Below are 13,150 nucleotides of genomic sequence, written 5' to 3'. Positions count from 1 at the left end.
TCTGTATACAACCGACCAACCAAAAAGTTTAACATCATGAAGTCTGTACAACACTGAGTTATTGTTTTAAGATAGAGAACCATATACAATACGCACTTTACAAACTTTAAAAATCAAACCCAAATAACACTTAACTAACTTTATTCCACAAATGCATCTACAAACACTATATAATATATAATACAACTAAGCGTTTCCATGCGCCTTCCTCACTCCGCGGCTGAGGTCGATCAGCTGCTGGTAGAACTCCCGGAACCCTTGGAGAGCCAGTTCCTGTTGGCTCTTCATCGAAGAGTTGGCCGAGATGTACTGCTCGATGCAGTCGATGCACTTCGTGTCCAACTGGATGTCCTCTTCGGTGAGGCTCTCTGGCTTGGACAGTTGGATTGGCGTGTTCATTATCTGGAAATAATTATTACTTTCGATTAATTTTTGGTTGTCTGAATTAAAGTTTATGTCGTGACCATTTATAAATATTTATAGCACAATTAAACAATTAACGATAGCTGGCAATTTTTTCATTATAATATTCCTACTAGACATTCCAAAAGAACAGCCTAAATGGCACATGCATTTTTTGTTCTTCATTTTTTACATTCATGTTGTAATGATATTTTTTATAATTCCTTTGCATTATCATCTTACAAGATAAAGTACCACATTATTTATATCAACCGATGGTTGTAAAAACGTATCTGCCTCTTCATAGTATAATCCAACTAGTAGGTATTTTGTTAATCTCACCTCAGCAACCAGTCCCTGGGCCGAGCTCCCATTGGCCACATCGCCGTGCACCTCCTGCCTCAGAGCGACCAATAGCACAGCTTCCCTGATGACGTTGTTCTGCAGCAGCTCCAGCAGCAGGCCCTCCATGCTAAGGTGCCACGTCAGGTAGAAGGTCAAGGGACCGAAGTGACGGGTTGATCTGAAATTTGAAGTATGTATGGTATTTTAAAATTTTAGTAGATGTATAATTTTGATAATAGGATAGAAATAGCAACTAATAAAAGTCAAGTAGCTTTCACTGTCATTGTCAAATAAAGTTTTATCTTTCTTTCTTTCTTTCAATAGAAAGTGTAATAAATATAATCAAAAATACCAGTTATGTGATTCTCTTTTGGTTTGTTTGCAATTTTGCACCCTGTACTTATTTTTAAAACTTCATTTTCAAGAACTCATAATCATAGCTTTTTAATCTCTGAGTTATTTGTATTGACTTGTTGTGTTTATTAATATATTAATAACTCCTCTCCTCACCTTAACAAGCCATAGTTCTTCCTAGAATCCACATGTTGGTAGGCAACACTAGTAATTTTCTGGTAGGAGGGCTCATCAGGTTCATACTGTATGCATGCTCGGTCCAGTACAAACTCATACTGCTCCCGGTCCAACAGACTGTTGAACCGCTCCGGGTCTGTGAACATCACCGGCTCCTTGATCTTGCGACCTTTGATTGGGAAGTATATCTGAAAATGTAAAGGAGTACAAATTAACAAGAATCTATTTAAGATTTTATTCATAAATATTTTAAAACAAAGGGTTCAAACTCCAGGTTGAGAGTTTAGAGGAATTTAGGTTCTAATGGTATATAAAATTTACCTGATTTAACCTTTTTCTAACATCAGGATCACAACTCTGCAGTACACCATCTGTATCTCTGAAATTATCAAACATAAAATATAACTGTACAGTATACAAGAAAATTTCTCAGTAGATAAACTTTTGTCAAAGACTATCTTTGTAAAAGTTTCAATGTATCATTAGTTCATTACACACCTTTCCATAATAATTCTGTGTTGATTGTCCACACCCAGTGTGATATCTGTAAACATGTATTTAGCTGTGTCAAAGCCAATAAGGGCTGGATCTCTTGATAATACCTCCTTTATGTGTGTCTGAACCTAGAAATTAAGAAAATAATAAGTAACTACAACCCCACCATTGCAGGTAAACATACTAAAGTCAAACACAGCACATATAAGCATAAAGGCTCGATTACACCGAGGCAACAACGTGCAACAGTGCCGCATGCTACATATTGTGGCATACGGCACCTTGTGGCATGCTACAAATAGAAAGCATTTGCGGCATATGTGGCATACGGCAGCCTATTTTACGCCGAGGCAACATCGTGCCTGGATAATTTCCAAAGCATTATGCTGTTTTAAGGAGTGACTGGTCTTCTAGTTCGATCGAGGGGATACATACACCATAAAATATGGCTGATCAAGTAACTTTAGCAGCAGCTTATTTAGCACTGCTAAGCCATGTAGCTATACAACGGAAGAAAAAATGTTGGTGGAAAAGAAGATGACTTCATAATGTCTCAGTCTCAGTCTTCAGACAATGGTGCCTTATTTAAAATTTTTACTATCCAATACTAATTTTAACTGAAAACTGTTTTGACGCACGAAAAATGGTGCATGGAATCCATTGTGCCCGGATACAAGTTACGACAGTCTGCCACATGACGCAAGGTGTTGTCGTGCCACACGGTTCTTGCCACAATGTGCGACTTTTTTGACTTTGTAGCATGCGGCCTTGTGGCATGCCTCAATGCCGCACAGTGTTGCCCCGGTGTAATATAGCCTTAACATAGAGTGATGGCCTCTTTTCTTCTGTCAACCAGTAGAAGGTGAGCTTGCAAATGCCTAGTTGACAGAGGTAATCTGTTTATATTACACTTTAAATAATTATGTGCTGAGACCCTTACTGTGAGGTTACTAGGCCTAGCATTTAGCATGAAATAGTTAGTATAGACTAGCATTTAACACAAATTTAGCTGGTAAGCCTTTCTGAAGAAACAACAGAACGCTATGTTATACATTATATGTATAGCATTCTTCACAGAGCTACCACTAACCTGAATAAATTAAATAATATTTACCTTAACAACTGGGGGCATCTGTAAAAGTTGATCGGCCCTTGCGCGGGACTTGGCAACCTCGGCTTCGAGTTGCTCAGTCGTCAGGAATTTATACTGCGGTGTTTTAAGAACTGGAAAGCCACTGTTTGTCCTCTTTCTGAAAACTTTGTTGAAGTCAGGTCTTGTTAGGCGTTTCAGCAAAACCTGGACATTTGACGAGAAAAACTTCGGCGCTGGATCTGATTCACCATCTATGAAACGAAATTAATTGAATTAATATCAGTAGAGTGCAAGAAACAAACAGGAAATTATATAGTTTTTTTTTTTAGTTACCGTAAATTGTAGGCACAGCGCTAAAGTTTTTAGACGTTAAAAGTAAGATTTGTACATCGTTTTGTCTAAGTAGCACATTTTTCGCATTAAAAATTGTAGGTTTTCTGAATAAAAGGGACATTTTTAATAATTTATTTTAAAACAACATAACCTAACTTTTGAAAAGATAAAGCATAGACAAAACAAAAATATAGTTTTCTAAGAATCACAGACCAACAAAAAAACCGGTATTTTTCGATAAATTGTCTTCTAGCCGATAGCGTAGAGGAGGTTACTCCGAGTTTACGACAGAACTTGCCAAGCAATCCTTTGTTGACGTAGTCTATGGCCGTTTTGACACAGACTATCCATGTATTATTTTAACTGTCAAAATACAATTCTAACCTAAAATGCAATTGTTGTTTTGGAATTTTATTATTTAGTTGTTTTCTTTTTTATTTCCTATAATTGGTTCTATTCTAGGTAAAAATAAAAGATTTATGAAGTTACTTGCACATAATGTCCAAAAGAAAAGCTGTAGTTGACGACATAATTTACGAATTAGATAAAGAAGATCTAGAAAGTAGTAGTGATGAAGAGAAGAATGAAACTAAGAAGAGTCGTACACTGAATAACTCGGCTCCGGACGGAGAGAGTGATTGTGTCGAAGTGGGCGATAGTTTAGAAGTCGTTGATGTTGAATCTTCAGACGATGCCATAAGTATACTGTCGCCTTCAACAAAAACACAAAATGGGGGGAAATCACCTCCAGCGTCAACAGACATTGATGTTTGCTCAATTGATAAAGAAGACCTTATGGATGCTGAAAATACGTCTGCAGACGACAGCATAATACTTTTAAGTGAGGATGTTGCTGACCTGAATCAAGTCCAGGATAGTCCAGATAATATTGTTGTTGGGTGCGAGAATAGGACACCTTTAGTTACAGTTATGTTTAAAAACAAGCGAATAGCCGTAGAATATAAGAAAAAGATTAAGGAATTTATGCTTAAACTTATAAAGTTACATGAGGATGAACAGTTAGGTTCTGGAGATGAGACTGACTTAGAATTAGATATCTGGCCGGAAGACCTAACAGGAGACGACCTCACTACGGCTTCACCAGCCCCTGAAGAAGTTAATGATAAAGAAGATAATATTTTCTTCATTGACACAGCACCTTGTGAAAGTACTGACTTTGAAATTCCATACTACAGACAGGTAACTAGGTTTTTCATAAACTACTGAAGTTATTTATGTGTGTACAAATACTTAACATATTATGTCTATGTAGGTCTACAGTAGTGGCAAAATGTTTACCTATCATGAAATATGGAGTACCTACATGTTTAATATCAAATCACTCAATCCAAAAGGGCCAATGGGAGATATGTTGTATGAACCCTATATATCACTGTCCTAGACTAAACTATAAAACTAGAGTATTTAGGGCATAAATACTATTAGAAGGGATGAATAGATTGCATCAGAATTTAAATCACAAAAGAAGATATTGGTACATGACTGTATGACTACTAAATAAAAAAAAAAATCCTTTAGTTGATAGTAAGGTTTCTAAAATAAGCTTAAAAAATCCAAACTAGTAATGAAACTAGTTTTGATCCCTGCACAGCCTATGCTATCATATAATAAATAGTATTCATATATGCACATCATAGCTGATATTAAATTTCCATGATTTCAGGCGGAGACAGTGTTAACCCATGAAGTGGCAAAGGAGGACAGTCCCCCACCCACCCCGCGGCGAGGGCCGAGCTGCTTCAACTGTGATGGAGCTCACCAGCTGCGGGACTGCACCGAACCCAGGAATAATGCCAAGATCATGGAGAAGAGAAAAGCTATGAATGCCAACAGAGTTGGGTAAGTAATTTTTATTCCACTTCATGAGCATCAGGCAATTATAGCCACTTCTATATGGAAAGGGATAGTTCTTTGACAAGTTAATTAGCATGGGACCTATGAAGACAAAAAGATCTGTGGCACAGGGTAATATATATTTAGAGAATAGGTCTGCAAAATGTAAATTACCTACATTATTCGACTTTAATAATGAATGCAAAATAGCAATATTAAATTAATGCCATTTACATTACTCCATACCCTCTGAAACTGTAATCACAATGAATATTAGTTGATTCCATACCATTCTGGGATGCGGTCAACCAACCATAATTTTACATCCATTCTACACAAACACACTCTACCCTAATCCCACCATCCACCTGCAGCCGCTACCACGTGGAAGACGAGCAAAAGTACGGTCACCTGACCCCGGGGCGCATCTCGGGGGCGCTCCGCCACGCGCTGGGGCTGCGGCGCGACGAGCTGCCGATGCATGTGTACAGGATGCGGCTGCTCGGGTACCCGCCCGGCTGGCTGGAGGACGCGAGGATCTCGCACTCCGGGATCACCATGTTTGACTCTACGGTGAGCGTCAGTTGTTTAGTGAACAGTTCTGCAGGTTTTAAATTAGGCAAGGAACTTTAAGGGTTTCATCATCATCATCATCATCATCGACCGATCACGTCCCCACTGCTGGGGCACGGGTCTCCTTCCAATGAAGGAAGGGGTTAGGCGTAGTCCACCACGCTGGCCAAGTTTAAGGGTTTGAATGTTGATAAAAAGTTTGTACCTCTTACCCTTTGAGCAGTCAGCAACTAAATACTAATCTGACTGGCTAATTCTACTCCTTTCACCACGGTGACAAAGCAACTGAATAATAATCTGACTGGCTAATTCTACTCCTTTCACCACGGTGACAAGGTGACAAACCGTAGTCTAGCTATTGTGTTCGAAGAAGATTACCTTTTTTTGGAGTTAACCCTATGTCAGGCAGTGGCTGAAATATTGCCACTATACTTTTAACTCTACGCCATGTAGTTACGATCGAAATACTATTAAATATTTAAACTTTTCTGCTTTATCTTTATAAAGCAGTTATATGTCCTATTGTATATTCCAGGGTAAAGCGGTACTGGACCCTGAGGAGGAGGACGGCGAGGTGAGCGAGCCCGGCAGCAAGGACAAGTTCGACATCAAGAAGATACACGACTACCCCGGCTTCAACGTGCCCGCTAGCTCCCGGTATATCGAGGTATGAATGACACTATCAGTCAGTAAACACACGCGATGTGAACATCGCACGTCTGGCATACGTTAGGTAGGTACTAAGTGTGTTACCATTACCACACTTAGGGCCGCGTCCACGACGCCACGGCGGCGCGGAGTTTTACTCTGGCAGAAAATTACATACAAACAATATCTCCGCCTCTACAGACTAAATTAGGTAGAGTAAATTAGGTACCAGTATTTAACCTGATGCCACCTCCGCCCGCTGGCGTCGTGGACGAGCCTAAGACTAATTATAAGCTGAACTTCGCATTTAAAGGTTCATTACCAGCATATTATCAGTCACTCACCGCAGCTAGTATAGTATACTATATATATTACCTGCACCAGAATACTCTGTTCTTTATTTATCTGCCACTACGAACTACCTGTCTTTTCAATCCCTAATTTTAGCGTGACAATTTATATGTTGGCAACACCACCATAAATGAGTTATGTTTACACTTAAAATCTTCTATCTCCCTCCAGGAAGCTCACTGCTACGGGCTCCCGCCCATGTCAGAGCAGGACAGCAAGATGCAGATGCTGACCGTCCTCGCGCCCAACGCCATGATGGCGTACAAGCGCAAGAAGCTGGCGTTGTTCCCGAGCGCGTCCCCTAATGCCACCGTGCTGGGCAGCGCCGAGATGGAGCTGGATGATGATGAAGGTCTGATACCTTTTATTTGAAACCACTACACTAAAGTTTCTTTATTCCTGAAAAATACAATTAGCTCAAAAGTGGGTTTGGTAAAATATTAAAACGTCATACCAAGAACCAAAAAAAAAGTATTAATACATAGCTATAGGTTTTTGGGTTAGGATAAATAAAACGTTAACGACCATTGTATTGAAAGATTTGCTCAGGGGATTCTTGGATAAGCGGGAGCAATAGCAATATCTTGGACTGTTTTCATCATACCATCATATTTCCGAACGTATAATATACCTTCGCCTTCTTCATTTCCAGACGTCTCCACACCTCTCTTCCCGTCAGTGCCCCCTCTCCCAGACGAGGCGCCGCCCCCTCCCCCTCCCCCGCCGGCGTGCCCGCCCCCACCGCCCCCTGTCTCACCCCCGCCCCCGCCGCCCCCCGCCTCACCCCCGCCGCCGCCTGCCGCTGACGACAGCATACTACCAGAGGACATCCCGCTACCCGATGATACCATTGTGCCTGATGATATAATTGTGCTGGATGAAGATTGTGATGTGAGTATTGTAGTGGCTAGCTAGACCGACTAGTTAAGGGGAGTTAAGAGATGAATGTCGAATATGAATTCCGTCATCATTCATCCCTTGAATTATGACGGAATGAACGTCGAAATTAATTTAGAAAAGAATAGCTAGAAATAAGTGTGTTCTAAACGTCATCATAATGGCATCTGCGATTGTCATTCGTTTGTATGTTTTTCAGGAGACCCCCAGTAAACCGAGCAGTGGCCGCGAAAGCCCGTCCCTAGCAGACCTGGAGGAGAAGAAGCGACTCCTTCTAGCAGCCCTGGAGACCGGCACGCCCGCCAAGTCTCCTTCCCGGACCGAGAGCAGCCTCGACATCGACGTGGTCACCATAGACAACGAACCCGAGCCCACAGAGCAAGTAGAAGACTCTACAACAGAGAATATAGACGTGGTGACCATAGATGATACAGAGGTTAGCAAGACCACAGACAATGTTGATGTGGAGCATGTGGAAGAAGATAAAGTAGAAAGCACTGAAGTGCCAAGCACTTCTGCGGATAGCACGAAGAGTAAAACCGGTCCGGATACACCACAGACGCCAAAAACGGGCTGCGTTAAAACAACCCTATACGGTACTCCTGTTATGAACATCGCTTCTTCCTACGAAAAGTTACCGAGTGATGATAAGTTTGCCAAAGACATTTGTGACGTCATCAACTTCGAGAACCTTCCGGATTCTACTGGGAAGTATAAAAAGATTAGTACTCTTCTGAAAAAGGTGAAGACGGAATTGGACAGGATACACGACTCATAGTGCTCCCTCGCCTCTGAGGAGGTGACAGACTGATGGACAAACAGACAGTGATACTGCAGTGAACATTCTACTGTGAAAACAGACTTTTTTGTATGTGTCTTGTTGAGTCTTGGGATTATGTGAATCTTATTTTTTCATCCGTATAGCAGATTAATACAGACCTAGCCCCATATTCATTAACTAGCAGTTTAAAAGAGGTTTGCAATGCGATACAAGTATTTTGAACGACACTGTCTGGTCTGAATTTCACTAGGATTTAAATAAGTCTACAACTGACTGAATATAAGTACATATTTTTGTACAACTACTCATAAGACATTATGTATAAGTCGGTCGGTCGTGGAGTAAAATTAATTCAGATTCTTTCCCCCCTCCCTAATCTAAATTGTGAAAAATATTTTATGTTCATGTACATTATGATTTGAGTTAAAGTTTCAGAGAACCACTGTAATGTATGAAATATTAATTTACTCTTGATTTCATAGGCAAAAAAAACGTAAGTCTATATCCCATTCCACTGGTAAAGACATCATACATTCGAATAAGGGTAGTTCAGTTTTCTTTGTATCTGATGCCGTTCCCCGTGGAATGGGATATAGTTAGAAAGAAATAAAATTTATTAATTTTACCTCTTGAAATATTTATCTTGAACGGTAATACTCTTTTTACCATTATGGCAATATTTCCTTTAATTAAGTACTTATTTATATATGATTATCGTACTTGATCGCGATAGTTTCAAAATTGATTAATAAAACAGTTTTATGGTGTCATAACGATTTATTTTTTACACACAATCTATAAATCATGTTTAAATTTATAAATATTTCAGAAGAGTAGATAGAATTTCATTCCAAATAATTTCCCAAACAAATAAACGAAAATACATTTCGTTCCATCAATCTGTGATCAAAGAAAATAAATAAATTATTGAGACTGATATCACTATTCAAATACTGAAAATTGTACACTGACACCTTCTTAAAAAATAATGCAAATAAGGTATTCTCAAATATATTATTTTTTCTACATTGGGTCAATCACAGGAAAACATTTTGTAACTCATTCATTAACATTAGGTTCAGTTAGAACGTCAGATCAATGATTTTCAACAATGTTGTGACTTTAGTCATCATTTGTTTAATTTTAAGTTAGCAACACTGGGTTGTCCTAACGATAGAATAAATCTCAGAATCAAGGAGGTAAACTAAAGCACCAAGTCTATTGAAAATGTAATTGTAAATAAGTAATAGCTTTGATACATAAGTAGATATTGTTTATTAAGTATAGATAAATAGTTTTCTTACTTTTATAAAAATGGAAGATGGAATGATAATAATAATGTCTGAACCACTACGTTGAACAAAAATCGGCACTGATAGTAAAAGTGCACAAGTTTTTTGGAATGAACATCCAATATTATTGCACAAAATCGACAGATAATCTTAATATTATACGTACGTTTTACTTAAGTTTTAAAACAATTGTTATTCCTAAGACCTAAACTTTTTTTGCCAATTATTTGATTGTACCTACTGCAATAAAGTTTAGCAATAGAAAATCTGCAAGTTGTGATGGTTCATCGCATGTGACATCAATAGGCATAATATAAAGAAGTTGCCTAAATCTTAAATAAAATGTAACTATATGATGAATATACCACAGGTACATTTTATGAACATTCGCTAGTTGGAGACGCCTCCGAAATCATAATCATTCATTTATTTTTTTACTCACATGTATTTTAATTGCTTTATCGATCCATAGCAATAATCATTGCTCGAAATGGATAATTTGTCATGGTTTTCTATATTTTTTTCCATAAAAATCTTCAGGGATATGAATGGGTTAAATTAGGTAGGTACTAAGTTGTATATAGAAAATTAAACGTTTTGCCAAGATTTCGCGTATTTATCCGACATGCCGATACATACAAAACAGATACATAAGTTGTCTACTTCAATATGAACTCAAGTTGGAATACTGAAGCTAGTGGTCGCGACGCGGGAGGAGCCTGCAGGTTATATCCTGGGAGTGGGGGGAGCGTCGTCACTGTCCTGAAACAGAATTATATACATTTGATAGAACATAGATTTAACTGCTATGATTCAATTTTACCTATTTGCGCAATACGATTACAGGTAGGTATTTATGCTATCAATGTAGCTGCTAGTTTTACCAAGCAATTATCGTTAGTTAATTACTTGGTAAAACTAGCAGCTACATTAACAGTTAAACCAAAAATACTGATAAAGTTAATTACTTTCAAACCACGTCATCTTTGAAGAAATTACCTACCTAACGTTTAATAGCTCTAAACGACACCAGTAGATTAAGTAAGATCTATTATTTTTTTAATTTTACAGTTGAGTCCAACTTCACCAAAGTGATGGGTCATTTCATCACATTGATGGGTCAGTTGGATCCAATTTTCTCCATGCTGTGGAATATCAGCCATCGGAAATAAAACTATGGATATTGATCCAGCCTATTGGCTACAGTTACTCTACAATTTCCACCAAACCCAAATCTAAAATGTAACTAAGTCAATCAATGGTGGAGTAACATTTTATCCTCTTTCTATTGGTTGTGTGTTCCTCATCTTTAATTTATGATTATGTTATCAACTATGGGATTAGGACTACTAGATTATCCTTTGTAACAGTTTACATAAATTACAGCATGCAAAAACAAGACTTACATGTGAATTGCGCGCGGGCTTGGCGGCGTCGGCGAGGCGGTTGCGGCGCGGGCGCAGCATGTACATGGCGAGCGCGACGGCCAGCATCATGAACATGATCATGAAGTTTCCCCCCTCCGCCCCCGCGCCCGGCCCCGGCAGTTCCTCCAGGCACTCCGTGTCCGTGCAGTAGGACTGGCCTTGACGAAGCTGTAGACAGAAATTATGCTTATATACCCTATACCTTGTTTCACGGCAAAAGAAATCTGACAGAACCCTTATTCAATTCGAATAAGGGTAGAGTTTCTGTTTGTATCAGATGTCCTTCCACATGGAATGGAATATAGTTACACCTACAAGGTGAAGTGGCGAGGCAGTATCCTACAGTATCCTCGGCCGAGCATTCGGTCAATTGCTAGTCATTCATTGGTAGAAGACTGGCCGATGATACTGTCTCAATATTATACCATTATAGTATGTGTAATCAGGGCATTAGGATAGTTAGAGTTTGTGAGGGAGTCTGATGACTGCTGGGATAGATTTGTCCTGAGATATTATCAAGCTTGCAGGACCATTGGTCTTAAAGGTGAGCCTTGGAAGTGGCCTATGACCACTGTTCAGCAGTGGATTTTAAGCTGATAATGATGATTAAGTCCTTGTGTGTCTACTTCCTACTTACGCAAGAGTAGTAATTAAACTACTATAAAATTGATTCATATCATCACCATCCGATATTTACACAACTGGTGACTTGAAGTCATCGAATGAACCTGCTATAGCACGATTTTGACAAAATTATGTATACATGAAAATTAATGGACATAAAATAAAGAGTGTGTATCATACAACAACTATTTTTTAAGAAAAAATGCTAGTCTAGTCATGATCAAATGTGTTAAATTAATAAATATACAAATGTAGTTCAGACAAACTTATTGCCTACATTGTAATCAGTAGTGTACAGTACATGTACAAGTGGAAACTGATAAGAAACTACTGTTTGGTGTTAGTTAAATTAGGTATATGCATTATGCATGTAGATTGAAATTGAAAAATAGGTTGTTATTAATTAAGGGTTACCACAGAACCTAATGATTACCAATTCTGGGTCATACATGCTCATCCTGATAGTACCTAGAAATAATCCTGGATGATCCTAATAGAAATATATGTGGTACCTACATATATCTATGCTAAAATATTTTGTTTAATTTAGTATCACATACAATGGGTACAGTATATCGTGTGAACAGCAAAACAATTGAAAGTCAGTGCATTACATTATGCAGCCGACGAATTGCACGGAAAATTCCACCTACCAATCAGTCGTGTTTTCTAGCCGCCTCGCCTGTAATCTGCAGTCGTGACGCCCACCGCCGACTCAAGGCTACAGTACCGCACTCACCAGCGAGATCAGCCGCCGCATCGCCAGCTCGTGGTTCCACAGGCACTCGCACGGGTCCATACCCTCGTCAGCCATTTCTGCACCAAAATAAAGGGGAAAATATAGTTTTGCCACAAGTTAAATATGTCGTTGAATTTTTAAGCAACTACATTTCCGCTAGGCACTAAACTGTGATAAGTTATGGTACAATGCACAAGGCTTTGCTAGGTGTTACATAAATTTACTTTCTGCCCGTATTATGATTGCCACGGCTTTGTTTTTATTTACAAGAAAACACTGGTCAAGGACCATCTGTCACAAGAGAAAGTCACTAAATTATACGAAAGCGGTGTATACCTGCTATAAATTATTATTTAGACACTGTTAAACTTGTGAATACAATTTGTATGATTACGTTAGAAGTGAACAACGTTATCAAATACTATTAGAAAATATGACAAACATCTACAAAATAATATTTTGCGACGACATTTTTGTGCTATGTGCTTGTTGAACGCTGATTGGCAATCGTTAATCAGCTGTAGCCAATCAGAAGTTGGGGTGACCAGCGTTTAAAAATATATTTGTATAGTAATCGATCGATTTAAAGAAGAAATAGTGATGGGAAAGATAGGTACCCATAGATTCAGCACCATAGATAAGGGCAGAGTTCTGAGTATGACTCCTTATTCTAAGTTCCATTTTAGGGTGGAATTTTATTAGTGTCCTTTTTATAAAATAAATAAATACCTATGTGGACATCTCACACACGGCCATCCGACCCCA

At 38.7% G+C, this 13,150-nt stretch overlaps 3 protein-coding genes across 4 annotated transcripts; 1 reads left to right on the top strand and 2 right to left on the bottom strand.

The window, feature by feature from the left end:
- Positions 1 to 181: 181 nt before the first annotated feature.
- On the bottom strand, positions 182 to 3,382 carry LOC105383696 (28S ribosomal protein S22, mitochondrial). Its single transcript, XM_011553787.3, has 7 exons — positions 3,200 to 3,382; positions 2,888 to 3,117; positions 1,777 to 1,901; positions 1,600 to 1,657; positions 1,258 to 1,466; positions 745 to 925; positions 182 to 402 (listed from the first exon to the last, which is right to left on the bottom strand). Exons 1-7 carry the CDS (start codon positions 3,318 to 3,320, stop codon positions 187 to 189), a joined length of 1,140 nt encoding a protein of 379 aa, XP_011552089.3. The 5' UTR covers positions 3,321 to 3,382; the 3' UTR covers positions 182 to 186.
- A 180-nt stretch (positions 3,383 to 3,562) lies between these two features.
- Positions 3,563 to 9,204, top strand: LOC105383719 (zinc finger CCHC domain-containing protein 8 homolog). The gene is made up of 7 exons (XM_048623509.1): positions 3,563 to 4,399; positions 4,884 to 5,059; positions 5,428 to 5,626; positions 6,162 to 6,293; positions 6,797 to 6,977; positions 7,278 to 7,516; positions 7,722 to 9,204. Exons 1-7 carry the CDS (start codon positions 3,698 to 3,700, stop codon positions 8,298 to 8,300), a joined length of 2,208 nt encoding a protein of 735 aa, XP_048479466.1. The 5' UTR covers positions 3,563 to 3,697; the 3' UTR covers positions 8,301 to 9,204.
- Positions 9,205 to 9,559: 355 nt separating this feature from the next.
- Positions 9,560 to 12,901, bottom strand: LOC105383694 (small integral membrane protein 14). Of its 2 annotated transcripts, none has more exons than XM_011553786.3 (4): positions 12,722 to 12,901; positions 12,386 to 12,462; positions 11,002 to 11,190; positions 9,560 to 10,357 (listed from the first exon to the last, which is right to left on the bottom strand). In XM_011553786.3, exons 2-4 carry the CDS (start codon positions 12,458 to 12,460, stop codon positions 10,322 to 10,324), a joined length of 300 nt encoding a protein of 99 aa, XP_011552088.1. In that variant the 5' UTR covers positions 12,461 to 12,462; positions 12,722 to 12,901; the 3' UTR covers positions 9,560 to 10,321. The 2 variants fall into 2 exon arrangements, with proteins under 2 accessions (XP_011552088.1, XP_048479467.1); XM_048623510.1 differs by lacking the exon at positions 12,722 to 12,901 and adding an exon at positions 12,610 to 12,697.
- Positions 12,902 to 13,150: the final 249 nt, after the last annotated feature.

This window comes from Plutella xylostella, chromosome 10 (assembly GCF_932276165.1).
Source record: "Plutella xylostella chromosome 10, ilPluXylo3.1, whole genome shotgun sequence".
Taxonomy (NCBI): Eukaryota; Metazoa; Arthropoda; class Insecta; order Lepidoptera; family Plutellidae; genus Plutella; species Plutella xylostella.
Note: the sequence above shows the minus strand (reverse complement) of the source record. Positions and strands in the feature narration are given on the sequence as shown.

Coding starts and splice junctions, on each gene's coding strand:
- LOC105383696 (XM_011553787.3), bottom strand. CDS start 3,320: ATGTCCCTTTTATTCAGAAAACCTACAATTTTTAATGCGAAAAATGTG. Junction 1,467..1,599: donor TTAGAAAAAGGTTAAATCAG/GTAAATTTTATA, acceptor TTACATTTTCAG/ATATACTTCCCAATCAAAGG. Junction 403..744: donor CCCAGGGACTGGTTGCTGAG/GTGAGATTAACA, acceptor AATTATTTCCAG/ATAATGAACACGCCAATCCA.
- LOC105383719 (XM_048623509.1), top strand. CDS start 3,698: ATGTCCAAAAGAAAAGCTGTAGTTGACGACATAATTTACGAATTAGAT. Junction 5,060..5,427: donor ATGAATGCCAACAGAGTTGG/GTAAGTAATTTT, acceptor ATCCACCTGCAG/CCGCTACCACGTGGAAGACG. Junction 6,294..6,796: donor CTAGCTCCCGGTATATCGAG/GTATGAATGACA, acceptor ATCTCCCTCCAG/GAAGCTCACTGCTACGGGCT.
- LOC105383694 (XM_048623510.1), bottom strand. CDS start 12,676: ATGGTCCTTGACCAGTGTTTTCTTGTAAATAAAAACAAAGCCGTGGCA. Junction 12,463..12,609: donor AATCATAATACGGGCAGAAA/GTAAATTTATGT, acceptor ATTTTGGTGCAG/AAATGGCTGACGAGGGTATG. Junction 10,358..11,001: donor AGCCCGCGCGCAATTCACAT/GTAAGTCTTGTT, acceptor ATTCTGTTTCAG/GACAGTGACGACGCTCCCCC.